Consider the following 18,207-nt stretch of genomic DNA (forward strand, 5'->3'; position numbering starts at 1 on the left):
GGCCCCGCCGCCGCTCGCAGGGGCCGCGCCCGCAGGCCCCGATGCCGGCACCTGGGCACCTGCACCCTAAATGATAACCTACTTACCTCATGCATATTAAAACAGTTTTTGTTATTTCCTTTTCCATGTGTCAGTGGATCTCAGTATTGTAGAATCATATACTATGCTCATACTTAATTTTAATCTGCTGTGAGTGCTTCACAAATAACACTTTCAAAACAACGTGGGGGTTTCACTTCATGATTTTCTACAGCCCTCTGATTGCTTTCACGTGCTTATCCTTTATGCAAATACTTTTCAAGTCTACTCAGAAACTAATGCAAATATGAGTAGCGACTAGTAGCTGAAGACTGTTTCCTCTTTTTCTGTCAAGTAACTGGAAGCTACATCTAATGGTGTTCAGTGCTACAAGGTAGGATGTTAAATGTAAAGCCACTGGGAATATAGGAATGGTTTAATGAAAACTTGCTAGCTTTGATACAAGCGTGAAGAATATTATTCAACTTCTCCACTTCACTATTTTTACACATTGATACTTGAGTGCAAGCCATTTATCAATATACTCCACTTTTGATTTCAAAGAAGAATAAAAGCAGGTGCATTGTGACCATAGTTTAGAATCGGAATCTGTGATATAATATGTCAGAGAGATTTTGTGTATGTTTGTGTTTTGTCTTGATGGGCACCTTTTAAGTTGCAGCTAAGGCAGAATTTCTTTTCTGAATGCAGGAGACATCTACAGCAGTAGAGGTGGTAGTTACAAAATAAATAATTCATGGAATAAAGGCTTGGTTTTGCTGTGAATTTGATGAGAGGTTAAGAGATAATGAGACTGAGTCGTTAATATGGTCCTACTAATCACTGGGGTAGGTTTCCTGCCATTGCCTTTCTCAGTCTCTGAGGAAACTATTTTAAAATGTTTGTCTTTCTCCAACCCCAATAACCCCAATAGCAGTGATCTGCCATTTTGAAACTAATTTTTAAAGGAGACAATTCTGCTCTGTGCAAGCACAAAATGCAATAGTGTTGGTCAGTGGTTGGGAATATTTAAAAGGAAGATAGTCTAAGTTATGGGCATCCTTCCAGCAGGTGTAAAATCACCAGTAAGATTCATTTTGCTGCCTTCACGTAGAAGAGTGATAGCTCTCTTGGGTGGTTTCCAAAGTCAGAATTTGTACATGGTTATGCATTGCACTTATAATGACATCATGCTTCAAAATAATATAAAAACCAGGGAAGTAGTTTAGTCCGAACTTTCCAGTTCCTTTCAGTTCAATTTCTCTTTCAAATTGAAAACTGTATCTGCTTGTCACAAAAAGATATTCCAAAAAGCAAAGAACTGATAAAACTGAAATGATTTACATTCAAAGCCATAGCTCAGGAAAAGTGGAGTCCTCTTCATCACAGTACATTCATTCACTTAAGGAATTAAAAAACATAATAGAAAAAGGAGCCTTAGAAATGTTTGACCTACACCTTTTTTGAAATGATAAAAGTATAAATAGCCAATAGTTTCAACAGCAATTCAAAGACTGATGCTTTAGGGGCTTTTTTCTTTTTTCCCTCTCTTGATTGTTTTTTTTTTTAAATCAGATGCAGATGACCTTTTAAATATCCTATATACACAGATAGCAAGGAAGAGCCAGGGGCAATACTCAGGGAAAATTGGTGACTTGCAACAAAATACCCATGAGGGAGAGACTTCTAAGAAGTTAAAAGTTGATGTTTACCCTTTTAAAATGTCTTCCTGCTGGAAGCTTTTCCTTATACTTATAAGAGTGGTTTTGTCTTTGAAGATAATTAAAAATAAGTTGAACCAAAACAGCTATAATGGCAAGTCCTTTCAAACCCTCCAATGCCTTCTGTTTTGAGGCAGTAAGTAGCTATGTAGTCTATGTATCTGAAGTCCCTGACAGACAGAGTAGGATTTGTTTGCAGAATAAACAAACATCATTATCCAACTCATCAGTGTTGCTTCCTCAAACTAAATTATTTCTGTTTCCTGAGTCTTTTAACAGCTATTTTACCTAGGAGCTTTAAAGGAGAACTAGACCACTAAGGGGAAAAATTGTCCTCTAATTTGACAACATTTTGGTCTGTAGCAATTTTAAATGTGCAAACATAAGTGAGTTCATACACTCTTCAAGTCTGAGAACAGAAGCTGTGTTGTTTTCATTTTAAAGATCCAATTCACAGACCATCCAGTTGCCTGAAACGCAGGTGCAAGGTACCCTACCTGTCTGAAAACACCTAACAACTTAGAAAGATGTTAACGAATAATTAGGTGGCTTGGCACGCCAAAAGGTATGTCCAAACACACTGTATGCAAGCATCTAGATGGAAAATATGAGCTGAAAGAATGAAAATTATGTTCTGGGATATTAATGATATTGTGTATCTGAAAACTATGTAGTTGTAAAGATTACTGCCTGCACTGTAAGAATCAGGTGGTTGGGCACACAAAATTTCTGTGGGGAAAAAAAATTGGATACTTTCAAGAATACATAAAAATTGAAGAAAACCTCAGTGCTCAATTGCAATTATGTTCATCTCTTGTGTTCCCCTTTTCCTAACTGCAGAAAAGCCTTGATCCTTCATATTGGCTAACACTGATACTCTCTGCCTTTCTTCTATTTCTTACATCTGTGGCTTTCAGTCCAGTTATGCTACCTGGATTTAGCGTTATTGTTTTACATGCAATGCAGACCACACTGAATTAAATTTTCTTGGGTCATTTTTATTTAAGCAGAAATGTAGGTGTTCTCTCTGCTTCTGAACTTCCTTTGAGCCTGCCTTTCCTTTCAATTTGTCTACATATGTATCTTAAAGTAGTGGTGGGAAGACATGAATATATTGTTTTGTCTTGATATAAAGCCTGAGGTAATCATACTGTCATTGCCAATATTTCAGTGACTTTTGATTTATTTTTATTGCCCAAAGAATGGCTGTCCTTAATAATTCTCAGACAAATTACATTTGTTAAGACAAGAAGGTTGGAAATAGAGTGTGGACTATATGATTTGAAATATTTTAGGGTGAAACTGTGGTGGCAAAGCAAACCCTAACCCCAAAACCGAAAAACCTACTTTGTAGAAGAACTTGGGAGATTGTCATTCTGACTACTTTGTAAAGTGGCTGCATGATACAGTAGAGATGATCATGGAGAATACTTTGTCTCTTCCTTATCTGAAACCAGCTGAGTAAAGAATCAACCTTTTTCCTCGCTTTTAGTTTAGAAACTTTTATGTTCTGAAAATTCTTTTCTGGGTTTTCTTCCTAAAAAGTTTTAATAGTTTTTTTGTAATTATATATAATTTAGAAGGACATATGCTACAATATAGTGATTAGTAGAATAAATTTCACTTGATGTGAAGAGACATGAAGTAGTAATAAAGATTTCTTGCTTCTATATTAAGAAACCCATCTTCTAATGAGAACTTTTACTTATCCATTTTTGAGGTATGGCATTTGATGTAAAATATGCATAAAGTAAAATTCCCGAGTCTCCATGTTTATGGTTGCTAATTCCACTACAAATGGGATCTTTAGGAAATAGAAATATTTAAGAAATATTATTTTTGAATGAATAAAATCATTAACCACTATTAGTACCTAGGCAATCATTGTTACAAATTATCTAGCTTAGTACTAAATGATAAAAATGGTAACAATATTTCAAATTTTAACTGTGAGAAAAATGACTAATGTAATTGTGTGGAAGTGAATGGGACAAAATGAGAGTTCTGTATAAATTTTATATTTTAAAGAGTAGGTATTTAAACAAATGTCATGAAATAATTCATCTTGAGGAAGGAAACAGAAATGATAGATAGGGTAATGCAGTGTTCCAGGTCATGTTACTAAAATTTAGGAAAACTTTTTATGAAGTGGAGGTATTTGTGAAATGTTAAATTAATGTGACAAATAGAATATATGAGCTTCAAGAGAAGCTAAATGGGTGTGGCCAAATAGCAGATAAATACATCTATAAGGGGACAGAGCCAGGAAAAATACAAGGCTTTTGTACATTGATACTAATCTTTTTACTTGCAAAACTCCACAGAACTGTTCACTCCTTTTGTTCTTTAAAAAGATCTGTCACTTGTAAGAAATACTGTGCAGGAATATGGCCACATTTTTACACAGTGAATGCTACTGAGAATGCCGGGTCCACAAAGGATTCCTCAGAGGACTTAGAAATATCTTTAGCAATCAGCAGGATGTCTTAGGTCATTCAAAAATGATAATGAGTCTCCTATATAAATAATACAGTTGGAAGATAAGGAAACCGATTGCTTAATTATCTCTTCAGTTAGGTGAGGTTATGTGACAGACCATTCTCTATTTGTCAGGAGCAGCATGTTTTCTGGTAAAAGCCAAGTAAAATAAATGTAATAGCTAGAGAACTACTGAGCAGTGTGACACTGAAAAGAGCTGCATGGGATTAATCAAGTCTTATCAATTAAGAATAATGGTAGAGATTTTAGTAATACTGATGTATTTGCTAGGAATGTATAAGGACCTGCAATAGAAAACAAAGTCACTGAAGGAGAAAGGAATAGTATTTCAAGTGCCATGTAAGACTGTGTACCATAAAAGAAAATTAGGAAGTTTTCTAGGAATAGTGTAGAATTCCTTTTACTGACAAAAGAAGAAAGTATGAGCTAATACTGCACAAGGCAAGAACTAAAGTTTTATGAAACTGGGCCTAATTCTGGAAAAAAAGGAATGCAAAATCTCTATGTGGTTCTATACACACATGAAAAAAAAAAGAACAGAGAGGTTTTGTATAAATGATAAAGCAGTGATTTATGCCAAACCAAGGAGATTTAAAAACAAAATAAAATGCAAGGAAAACCCAAACACCAACAGCATAACCAATATAGTATGTTTTATTGGAAATTGTGAAAAGCAAGATTAGGTAAAGAATGCTTTTGATGCCTTACAAATGCCAGCAAATGTCATAGAAGTTTTATGGAATTGTTGACTGGGCCTATCAGCTGATTACCAGAGTTCACATAAGTTAGTGATAATTTTTCATCAGTGATGTAGTACACAGAATACATTTTTGAAAACAGCAATTAACATTGCAAAGGAAACTAATTACTATGGACTACAGTTCTTAATCTGTAGCAGTAAAGATCAGGATGGGTTTTCTGTCTCCAGTAAAAGTAGCTGATGAATACAGTTCACTGGGCTGGTGATGCCCTGTATGTATGTGCACATAACCTGTAATGTTCTGTATGATTTGTGCCAAGATATATATCCAAACCTGGTTATTCTGGTATCTTACAGTCTGATAGAGGAATCAAATATGCTGCTTTGGTAGGAAAATCTTTAATTTAAATTTTAATTGTGATTACCTACCGAGTCTTAATACAAACACGATTAAATTCAGTTAAATTTCCCTATGTAATCATAATTCCCTATCTAACTGAAGTGCCCAAAAGGTGTCTACAAGGCACTATTGTGGAAAAATCCTCCAAACCCTCTCTGGGAACACAACATGCTGAGGTTTCCCTCTTAAGTACCTGTATACTAATGCACACAGTATAGGGAATAAATACAATGAGTTAGACATCTGAGTACAGTTTCAGGCTTGTGACCTTGTTGGGATTATGGAGATGTAGAGTGATAGCTCCCATGATTGGAGTGTTGCAATGGAGGGATACAGGGTTTTTAGGAAGGACGATAAGGGAAGACAACAAAAAGAATTTGCCCTGTATGTGAGAGAGCAGCTAGAGTACATGGAGCTCTGCTTGGGGATGGAAGAGGAGCCAACAGAGAGTTTATGGGTTATGAATAAAGAGAGCATAGGCAAAGGTGACATTATAGTCACCTTTAGTCGGTCTGCTATAGGCCACCTGACCAGGAAGAACAAGTGGATGATGCCCTCTAAAGACAGATAAGAACAGCCTCACATTCACAGGCCCTGGTACTCATGGGAGATATCAAACACCCTGAAATCTATTGGAGAAACTACACAGCAGAGCATAAACAATCCAGGAGGTTCCTGGACTGCAGTGATGATAACTTCTTCCTCCAAGTGATTGAGGAGCCAACAAGGAGAGGTGCTCTGCTGGACCTCATGCTCACCAAAAAGGAAAGCCATGTTGAAGATGTGAAGGTCAAAGGCAGCCTTGGTTGCAGTGACCATGAGATTGTGGAGTTCAGGATCCTGAGGGGAGGGAGCAGAGTGAAAAGCAAGCTCACAAATCTGGACTTCAGGACAGCAGAGTTTGACCTCTTCAAAGATCTGCTCAGAGGAGTCGCATGGGATAAGGCCCTACAGGGAAAATAAGCTCACAAAAACTGATTAATATTCAACAACCACCCCCTCCAAGATCAAGAGAGCTCCATTCCAACGAATAAGAAGTCAGGCAAAAATACCAGGAGGCTTGTGTGGATGAACAAGGAGCTCCTGGCCAAACTCAAACACAAAAAAGTACCATATAGAGAGTGGAAGCTAGGACAGGTAACCTTGGAGGAATACGGAAACATTTTCCAAGCATCCAGGGATGAAAGCTAGGAAAGCTAAAGATCCAGTGGAATTGAATCTTACCAGGCAAGTCAAAGATAACAAGAAGGGCTTCTGTAAGTACATAGGAGACAAAAGAAAGAATAGGGGAAATGTGGGCCCATTGCTCAATGAGAAGGAGGACCTGGCTACAGAGGACATGGAAAAGCTGGAAGTACTGAATGCCTTTTTTTCCTCAGTCTTTACTAACACGACCAGCCTTCAGGAATACCAGCTCCCAGAGACCAGGGGGAAAGTTGGAGCAATGAATATGTATGCTTGGTGGAAGAGGATCAGGTCAGGGAATACTTGAGAAAACTGGACCTCCATGGGGCCAGATGGGATGCATCCATGAGGGAGCTGGCAGATTCATTGCAAGGCCACTCTCAATAATCTTTGACCAATCATAGTGGCTGGGATAAGTACCCAAAAACTGAAGGAAAACAAATGTCACCCCCATCTTCAAGAAGGGCAAGAAGGAGAACCTAAGGAACTACAGGCCAGTAAGCCTCACCTCAATCCCTGGGAAGGTGATGGAGTAGCTAATCCTGGAAGACATTTCCAGGCACATTAGGGATAAGAAAATTACCAGGAGTAGTCAGCATGGCTTCACCAAGGGGAAGTCATGCTTCACCAACTTAAGAACCTGCTGTGATGAAGCAACTGGCCTGGAAGATGAAGGGACAGCAGTGGATATTGTCTACCTGGACTTCAGTAAGGCATTTGACACTGTGTCCCATGAACTCCTCGTAGAGAAGCTGGTGATGTACTGGCTGGATGAGCAGACTGTGAGGTGGACTGAAAACTGTCTTAATGGCTAGGTCCTGAGGGTGTTGATCAGCAGTGCAAAGTCTAGTTGGGGACCAGTAGCTAGTGGTATATCCCAGGGACCAGTACCAGGTACAGTCCTGTTTAACATCTTCATTAATGATCTGGATGATGGGGCAGAGTGTACCCTCAGCAAGTTTGCTGCTGACACCAAATCGGGAGAGTGACTGATATGCCAGAGGGCCATACTGCCATCCAGAGGGGCCTCAACAGGCTGGAGAAATGGGCTGGACAGGAACCTCATGAGGTTCAACAAGGTGAAGTGCAACATCCTGCATCTCGGGAGGAACAGCCCCAGGCACCAGTATATCCTGGGGGCTGACCAGCTGGAAAGCAGCTTGGCAGAAAAGGACCTGGTGGTTCTGCTGGACGCCAGGCTGAACACAAGCCAGCAATGTGCCCTTGCCACAAAGAAGGCTAATTGTATCCTGGGCTGCATTAGGCAAAGTATTTCCAGCAGGCCAAGGAAGGTGATCCTTCCCCTCTAGTCAGCACTGGTGAGACCACACTTGGAGTGCTGTGTCCCGTTCTGGGCACCCCAGTACAAGAGAGACATGGACATACTGGAGAGAGTCCAGTAAAGAGCCATGAAGATGATGAAAGGACTGGAGCACCCCACATATGAGGAAAGGCTGAGAGAGCTGGAACTCTTTACCCTAGAGAAGAGAAGGCTCAGGGGCGATCTTATCAATGTATCTAACTACCTGAAGGGAGGGTGCAAAGAGGACAAAGCCAGGCTCTTTTCAGTGGTGCCCAGTGACAGGACAAGAGGCAATGGGCACAAACTGAAAGGCAGGAGGTTTCTCTGAACATCAGGAAACACTTTTGTCCTGTGAGGGTAACTGAGCTCTGGCACAGGCTGCACAGAGAGGCTGTGGAGCATCCATCCTTGGAGATATTCAGAATCTGTCTAGACACGGTCCTGGGCAATTGCCTGTGGGCAGCCCTGCTTGACCAGGGGTGGGTTGAACAAGGTGACCTCTAGACCTTCCAACCTCAACCATTCTGTGATGTAATTGTATATAATGATTTAAACTGTGACTTCTTTACTTAGTAATGGGTATACAGACGATTTTTCTTGAGAATAATATTCTTTAGAATAATGGATTTCATAATTTACTAAAAGGAGAAACAAATTTGGTGGTAAAATAAAAATGTGAGTTTCATTTAACTGTTCAAACATATTCACTTCTCTTCTCTCACAGATCTACCTTTAATACCTTGACTACCCCCGTAGGATCTATAAGATATCATCTAATACATGAACAGTCCCATTGATCTCACTGGGATATAAAATGAAGTCCAGATTAATTCTAGATATCTTTGTCCCTCATTGTTCGAAATCTTATGATACTAGATTTAACATCAGTTTAGATTCATCAATAGTTTCCTGAGACATGTGAAAAATATGTCTACTCTCTCTCTTTCCTTCTCTTCCCTTCTTCTGATTAAATTTAACGGTAATACTATATTATCATGGATATCACTGTTTTGGAGATTATTAAAATATCCCCTTAATGTTTTTTATTTCTTTAATTCTGATATATAAGCTCCACCTTAGCTGACATTTTCCACTTCCTGGGTTTGTCATTTAGTTCTCTGTGGTATATTTGTTGTTGCTCCTAAGTATACCTCTTTCAAAGATACATGTACGTTAGAATATTCATGACGAGAAAATTCACACAGTAAAGGTAGAAAATCTTCACAGCTCTTACCAATGTATATGTTATAGTGATTTCAGATGGAAACAAAGGCAATCTTGTTTAATGAGTTTTTAAATGGTCTCCAGCAGTAGGCAAAATGAACTAAGCATCAGTATTCTTAATGGTGTTCTGCATTTGTTTAAAAAAAAAATCAGTGCTTTTTATGTGTAGTGCAAATTGTACATCAGGATATATAAAAACTAATGCTGTTTTAATGGTTATTTTGTCAATAACTAGGCTACTTTAGGAAAACATATATAAGCTATAATAAAAAATTCTTGTTAGCAAAAAAAAAAAAATTACCTAAAATTGCTTCTTAATTACCTCTTTGTTCTCATTAATGCAGAGAGCATGAGGATTAGTGGTGAATTCTCCTTTAAAACAAAAAACCTAAACAGGCAAACCCCAAAGCTTTCAAATACTTAAAAGCTGTTTTGAATTCAGTAAATGAAATATGAGTTGTTTTAGCATATTAGACTTCCTAAGCCATTCCTTGGTGGAATAGAGAGATTATTATGGAAACTACTTAATCCTTTATACAATATTTAGTACAGATTTTTATTTTAGTCCAGACAACATAAAACATAAAAAATATTTATGTTAAAAAAAAAAAACTGAGGAAAATCTTATCAGACATGTTTCCATCTTAAGACCATAGGTTAGTGTACAGAGACTATTCATGGAAGTAGGAATATAGGCTTGTGCCACAACAAGCTGAGTAGGAGTAGAACCAAAGAATGTTTAGTCCCCTTTTTTAATGAATTGGAACCTGAACAGCAGACATCATAGGATTTTTTTTCCCCTTTAACGCAAGAATTCCCTTCTGTCTATTCATCCCAGTCATCTACAGGAGGTACTAGGCCAAGCTAGTAAAGGCACTTCAGTTTCAGTGACAGTTCTCTACTTTTTATCTTCACCTGATGTAGGGACTGTTTTTATTACATTAAAATTGGAAGAGAACATGCATATTGGCTCATGCAAGAACTCTTTGGTGTATGAAATTCAATTAGCCTCTACTTCATGTTATCTCAGTGATTGTGTGTCTTCTGGAATGAAAGCTGCAACAATCTAATGAAGCCAAAACTTCCTTGTTCTAGCTCTCTGAACATCAGTTAAAGACCTTGTCTTGAGGAGGCAGTTTGGTTATTGGCATGTTGACTCAGTGCATCTATATAAGACATTCTGCTGCTCATATGATGTGTCACAAAAAAAGAAACTGCTTTTCTCAGTTGAAATCCAGAAGATTTTATAAGTGACAGGGCCATCTATCTTCTCCAGATCATGAATCCTCCCTTCAGAATAAACTACAATAATGGGGAAAAGATGCAAGCCTAGTGATGAAAAAATACCTTTGCTGTATGATTAATTTGTGGAAAATGAGAATCTTGCAGTTGATACCACTTGGTAGTGATGATTTCAGGGAGCTGAATTCTATCACAGAATTAATTAAAATTCTGTGATAGAAGTTGCTTCACTAGGGGTGTGTAAAGGAACCCTAAAAATGTTATTAATTTTAATTTATATCTTACCATTTTAGAACATTGGCAGGAACAAACAAAAATCTTGAACAGCAACGAACTACTGTAATCTTTCTCAATAGCAAAAGAATTTCAGAACACTCCTCATCTTGCATTACTTGTTATGCTTCCATTTTAGTTTGCTCTCCCTTTATCTTTCCCAGTCTCATAAAATTTGCTTCTTGAAATGTACCTTTTTCTTTTCCACCTATCTCTTCTTTTAAATACCACACAATGGCACGGGACTGGCAAACTGGCAATATAACTGAGTGAGAAAATTAAATGTGTGGCATGTCTCATTAAAACTTAGTGCAAATTCTTGCATCACTGAAGAAAGTTGCTTTAAATGTTACCTTAAGGATAAATTGAAATAAGCAAATCTCTTTGGTGAGTAAAACCTGGCTCAAAGCCATGACAGTTAATCTGGCAACTAAGACAATACTGCACAGGACATGAGTTAGTCTGAAAATCTTTCAGAATAAGTGCAGCTAATGTAAAACAACTGCATCATTTAGCAGTCCAGTTCATGATGCTTAAAATAAATATCTCCATCATGGGAATTCTATATTGATTATTCTCTGGTGATTTCAGATAAAATCTGCCCACTGTCGTGATTATGTTTAGACAGACTATCATTATCATTCTACAAAGTATCCAGTGAAGGTGCTAATATTATAATATATGCTGTAGAAAACTTAGAGTGAAATTGTGAATGCTTCAACTGGTGTGTTTTAGCATCACATGGCTAACATGATTACATGGAAAAGTGCTAATAGGTTACAGTTTGCCCTGGACAAAACCTAAAAGATAAAGTAATTCAGGAGTGTACTGAGGTCTCATTGTTAATGCAATACTTGGATTAAATTGAAATGTTGACAAATATATTGCAGAAAAAGTAGAAAAAACATTTTCTAGACTATACAAATAAAAATGTCTATTATAAAGTAGGAGAGTAAAAATGTGTTTAGTGAGGTAATAATTGGAATAGTCTGTCATTTTGTAAAGACTACAAAAAACTGTAAACTGTATTGGAAAGTGTCCTATATATCATACCATATTAAATTACGATAAAAACCCAACTTGAACTGTATTAATGCCTACAGTAAGAATTCAAACAAAAGGCTGGTTTGTATTGTATTAACAGTCATATTCTGGTATCTAGTTATCTGAATACCAATCACTGAAAATTCATAAAGGGACTCCTTAATCTGAAATTCAAATGGAAATAGGTGTGACAATTCTTAAAGTCTTTATCTGGCATTGTCATAAATCATTTCAAATTCCAGAAGTAGTTTGTATGATAACATGGGCCTGACTAACCTAATCTCTTCTGTTTTTCACGGTAGAATCTTCTGGCTTTTTGGTAAAAATAGCATTAACATTTTGTATGCTATTAGAAAAAGGTCCACAACCTTTATATTCAATTAGGAGATTTCAGACTTGAGTGGAATTCACAGGGGGAGGGGAAAAGACAGGCAAAAAATCCAAAAAAAGAATATCCACATCCCTGTAATTGGCAGGTTTGATTTGAATAATTGAATCATTGGAAGTCAGTTAACATAGAATTCCCACGCTGTAATTTTCAAGTAATTTTTAAAGCAGAATTATGTTGTTCATCTAAAGTCTTCTGAAAAGATGTTTTACAAAGATCTTTAATAGATCTAAACAGATATTGAGTTGAATTTTATTCATTAACTCATTCTATTTATGGTTGCATTTACATTGAAGAAGTAGGTACTATATTTAATTAATTCTGGTTTTATTGTAAACTAAGGAAAAACACTCCATCTTTTAAAACCTGTTTTTCTCTCTGCCTTGGATTGGTAACTCAGTTTCTTCTTTAAGTGTTCACATAACACTCCATTTTGTTACCGTTTCTAAATATTAATTTAGAATTAATTGCTTCTGTTCAGCAGTACCTTCCTTTTTCATTTATATGAAATGCTTCTCACTTTCAAAGTTCATTCAACCAGTTTAGATAGATGACCAAATATGCACAATTGTCTTTCACAGTAAGTGCAGTTACTGTATAGCGAAATAGCGCTATATGAAATAAAACCAACAGACACTCTGATTTTCTATACAGTGATAAAAAACGTATATAAAGTATGTATACACTGACAGCTGAAAAGGGAAGTATTTCTGTGGAAGAAAAGCAAGAAATTCACTGAAACAAGAGTTTGCAAAATATTGGTGACAGATATGAAAACAAAACCACATCTTCACAGCTGATCATTTTGTGAAATAAAGTTGCTAAATGAAACAGATGTCTCTCTATTTCTCAGATTGGCTGACATGAATCACAGATACCGATTAGCCAAAATCAATATAGGAAACACTTTATACTAAAAGTAGTAGAGAAATATTTCACAGAACTTTTTTTAATACTAGAGTAAAATGTCAAAACTTTGCAGGGCTGAGTGACACATTGCTCACATATTTCAGAGCTGGGTAAAGATTCAGTGTTCAAGGCTGTCAAGCACATAGGGTTGATCTTTAGCCATCTTGATTCCTCTCATAAAATCTGTATTGAATTAAGAGCTAAGAACACAAAATGAGAGGTATTCTCTTTCCTTGCTTATACATAAAACACAATTTCACTCTTTTAATTATGTCTGGAAGCCTTGTTCATTGTTTCTACAGCTTTGTGTTTCCTGATCAACCAAGACGACCTTCTGAAATGTCATTCTGAATTTAAAATTTTTCTCTAATAACTGTGGACTATTATGTGTATACATAAAATTCAAATTGGATTACCAATCCTAAGTGAAATTATTAATTTTTTTTTAGAAAATGCAAAATGTTATAGCTTAAAGTGTTATTTAAACTATGCAGGCTGGTGTTCCTTATAAATATGTTGCTCTGAAGTGCACCTATCAGCTCCCTAAAAGCCTTTATATGAATGTCTCAAAATCTTATACTCAGCTCTCTTTCCAATCTTTTCGCTAATACAGGTGGGAAAAAAACCTATAAAGTTTGAATTTGGCAGAGGTAAGAGGTCAATGGTTTTGTGAGCAGTGTAAAAAGAATATTTTTCACTTCCAAATCAGCTTAGTAAGAAATTTTGACACACGCATAGTTACAGGAGAAAGAATGGAAAACAATTAACATTGATAGTACCTTACATATTAGACAAATAAGTACGTTAAAAGATCTTTACATCCTGAATTGGATCTAAGTATAGTTGTTCAAAAGCTTCATAGTTTGTAGTGTAGGGGGTTTCTTCATTTTCTGATTTAGTTCTGTTCACTACACTGTGTTTGTGCTTCTAGTGCCAGGCAACATTCTCAAGCACCAGAATGCGGTTATTTGGATTGCTAAATTATTTTACAAGTTCCTGGCATGCTTTTGCTAAATATCATTTTCCAAAACAATTTCCATGCATGATTTGTGAGTTAAATCTTGCCAGATACTATTCCTGGGAACAGTTTGCATGAGGTTATGCTATTCTGGAGATATATAATTTATTATAAAGAATTTTGCCAGACTCTGCTAACTGATTTCTGAGTTAAAGAACAGGCATTGCAGCCTCAATGTACTATCATCAACTTTTAAAAGAATTTGTAATAGATCTGACTTTGGAAAATATACGGGACAATTGCAATGTGCCCATTTAAAGATTCTCTTTTTTTTTTTTCCCAAAAAAAATCTTTCTTGCTCAAATAGGACTTTATTTTGTATTTCTGGTGCATGTGTCTAAGGCATAGCAGATTCCTATAACTGCTCTTCAACACTCTGCTGTGAAAATATTGTATCTAGTGGTAATGGACCACTGGTGAGCTCTTGAAGATAAGGTGGTATCCTAGGAAGACCCAGAGAAGAAAACACTTAAAAGGTTTCTGAGGTCTAGTTTCGCTGAATGACATTATAAAAGGGGCCACAGCCTGAAAGATACTGTCCAGTCCCCTAGAAAGAATGTTACTTAGACGGGTGAAAGACTCCCCACAACTTTAATGGGCCATCAAGAGAGAAGCATGAGGGATTAAAATTCACAGTAAAAATTCATTCCCCAAAAGGGGAGTGAGAGTGACTTGAAACCTTCAGTCTGAAGTCAGCAAGAGAAATGGAAGGAAAAGAAAGAACAAGATTTATTTGCTAAAGATTTCTTTTAACATCTACCTTCCTACTCTGCATGTTTGGCGGAGCTTCCTGTTTCTTTAGTTATTATAAAATCATATAAAGAAAGTAGTAAGAAAATGTGTATTTTGTAAAGTAAATATACACATATTTAATGTAAGCAAAGCTTGGTTTCAGCACAAAAAGCAAGGAAAGCTACATTCAGCCCTAATAGTTGAATATTCTATCTCTGATACTGACTTAAAATGGATACTATGGAAGACAATATGAGGGTACCATAGACAAAAAAGAGAAATATTTCCATGACTGCATGCCAAGGATAAGCTATGTGTATAATGTTTTTCATTATATGAAATGTGACCTTAAATTAACAAAAAACCCTTCACATGACTAAACACAATATTACTGAAGTTCTAACTGATGTTGTTAATGTGTGTTCAAATAACTATTTTTGGAAAGGAAAAAAATGCACTGGTTCTGTATTAAACTCTCTGGAACATTCTGGTATTTTTTGAATGTGATTTTTAGAAAGTCTTTATATTTGCACTTCATTTTTGTAAGCAGAGTGAAAATAAAACTGAATGCCAAATTCTTTCAGTTAATTATGAAATCAATGAGATTGGAAGGAACTTTCTAACAAGCTGATGGGAGAAATTATGGTAAGTGTATCCAAAAGATCAAATGAGCCAACCACATTACTGTACTGAACAAAGCAACATAACTAAACAATTTTTTTTTTGTTATGGATGTACTAAAGTCAGTCACTAATACAGGTCATTAATAGATGAAGTTAAGCTTGATATTATTTACATAATGCATATTAAATCAATACTGAGTACTTCAATTTATTTCTTTAGATTATTTACATTAGTTGATGGAGTGAAAAGACTTAAAATGAAATTTTCTCCAATTTAGGAGAAATAGAAATAATATGAAATAAAATTTAAAAACAAAATAGGATTACATAGAACCAGTTGTTCTATTTTCCTTAATTGTCATGTATTCTGTCATGTTCTTTATCTGCTTAGTGAATTTACAGCTAACACAGAAGGTTGTGAATTTTTAATAGGATCTCTTCAAGGAAGGAAAAGGTCAGTATTAGCATAAAAATTTTCTTTAAGAATTGTGGTGCAAAGGTTTTTTAACAGAGACCAGGTGTTGCTGCAAAACTAAAATCTTCCACAACAGTCAAGTTAAAAGATTCTTGGAGCTAAGATAGGAAACAACTGCCTCAGTATGTCACTACAAATGCCAGTCAACGGCAACTGAAAATTACTTTGTTTTGTTGGTATTAAACATGTTTGTTGCACGCAAGATTATTTAATATAAAACAATTATTTAAAAAAGTAAAACAGCCTTTTCATTACTTCTAAACAAAATGCTCTTATTTTTCTTCCTTTTCAGCTTCATTCTGACCAGGACAAGGGAGATGGATCCCTCAAATACATTTTGTCAGGAGATGGGGCTGGTACTCTTTTTATAATTGATGAGAAAACAGGTGACATTCATGCTACTCGGAGAATTGACAGAGAAGAGAAAGCCTTTTACACCCTGCGTGCCCAAGCTATTAATAGAAGAACTCTGAGACCAGTGGAACCTGAATCTGAGTTTGTCATCAAAATCCATGACATCAATGACAATGAACCAACGTTTCCAGAAGAAATTTACACTGCTAGTGTTCCTGAAATGTCAGTAGTGGGTGAGTGCTTTGTACTGAGGCTCAAATGTCTGCTCTATGTTACTTGACAAATAATTTCCCCATCCTCTGAAAAGTCAGTCATGTTCAGAATTCTGCCTCATGGGTTAAGTATTTTTCTTTTTCTTTTTGTTCAAGTATTGGAATTGTAACCAGAAACAGATTTTTGTGATTTGAGACCTATTGTTACTTAGAATACTCAAAATATTAATTTACAGATATTTGGAATATAAATATAAATAGAAACTAGTTTATGGTGAATCACCCTTCTCCTTAAGAACTGTCAGAATAGGATCACTAAATTAGCCTGTTGAAAGCTCGATGAATTTTTCCTGGTAATCCCCAGTGGTGATAATGACTGAATGGAGTGCTGTCTCTACTTCACTCTTTCTGTGTCTGAGCAGAGTTGTTTGTTTACTCATGTGCTGTTGTTGCACTGCCTGAAGTTAGACACCCTCTTTATTCTTTTTACTTTCAGTTTTTTAGTGTAAGGACAAATCCTCTTGTGTTTTCACTTCCTACTTTAACTCACTCATGAATGGCAGCTTCAAGAATCTAAAACAGCTGTTCGAGTTAATCTTTCTTCTGTTTGCAATGTATTTTCAGTTCTTATCTTAACTACAAAGTTATGGCCTAGATCATGCCGGCTGGTCAGTTTCATAAACAATAGCATTTTTGAATATGAACTATTATTAATTAGTACATACAATTCTTTAGGAAGAATTTTGAAAACTTAGAAATATAGAGTCCCTTTTTAAAAATTAATATTCACTTATTCATTGTATAACTGTAGATATAGTACTAATTTCTAAATATTCAGAAAACACACGATAACTTCAGTACCTCTTTTTGGCTATTATTACTATTTTAATTACTATCACTGCCTGAACTAGATCAAACAGTGTTTTGAGATGTTTTATATATACAGGTATTGAAGTTTCAGTACTTAATTTCCTGGGCTTTTGAAAATGTTAAAAGAGCAAGAAAATATATAACTACTGAAAGAGAATGGCCTCAGCAAAGCTGTGCAGCAATGTGTGGAAGCATAACACTAATAATTTTCTATTCTTAATGAGATAATTCAATCTGCTTTTAGTTTGTGATTGAATCATTTTTAAAAGTCCCACCATTCAGCAAGCAGTTTTTGTACAAAGGAAAATAAAAAAAAGAAAGTGGAAGAAGTCTGGCAGATGATTGCACAGGGCTGTACTGAAATCCCATTGAACTAGTCCACATGAAGAGGAGAACTGAAAAGACTTATTTCTTTACTGTTCTGAAGTAGAACAAAATGTAATACTGATTTATTAATTTACTGATCAGTTCTCTAGAACCATGCATTTCAGTAAATGTATATAGCTTTGGGCATATCATCTTGAAGGGCATTGGTGTATATATATCTTCTAGAGAGAGAGATGACAAGATTACAATAGGGTTGAAAAAAAAGACATTTTAGAGCTTCCGCTTCATGTTCTTTCTATAAATTCCAGAAGGCATTGCTTAAAATATTTTTGGAAAGATTTTATGAAAATTATTCAGTGTTTTCATCAAATACTATGCTATTATATAACATTCAGCTATAATCTATTGATGCCTAATTTTGTCAGTCTCAATTACATAAAGATCATATTTTTCTTAAGTGTTCACAAACTTCCAAGACATTATTTCAATGATTCAAAAATATTCAGGATGTGAGCTTCCAGTGTATTTATAAGTCCATATAGATCATACAAATTTTGAAGGTGCAAATTTTGCTGCACTGCAACAAAATAAAAACATTATAAGAAAAGAGATAAGATGATAAGAAAAGTATTAAAAAACTCCACTGATGGGTAAAAACCCGAAAAAGCTTGGATGTATTTAGAGTGTTAA

General features: G+C 35.8%; 1 protein-coding gene across 1 annotated transcript in view; it reads left to right on the forward strand.

The window, feature by feature from the left end:
- Nucleotides 1-18,207, forward strand: part of LOC104132397 (cadherin-10) — a 48,833-nt gene that overhangs the window by 9,479 nt on the left and 21,147 nt on the right. The window contains exon 2 of the mRNA XM_009645676.2: nt 16,047-16,341. Coding sequence (XP_009643971.2) covers nt 16,047-16,341 — 295 coding nt within the window. The remainder of the gene's footprint in view (nt 1-16,046; nt 16,342-18,207) is intronic.

The sequence above is a fragment of the Egretta garzetta genome, unplaced genomic scaffold (genome assembly GCF_000687185.1).
Source record: "Egretta garzetta isolate BGI_Z169 unplaced genomic scaffold, ASM68718v1 scaffold308, whole genome shotgun sequence".
NCBI lineage: Eukaryota > Metazoa > Chordata > Aves > Pelecaniformes > Ardeidae > Egretta > Egretta garzetta.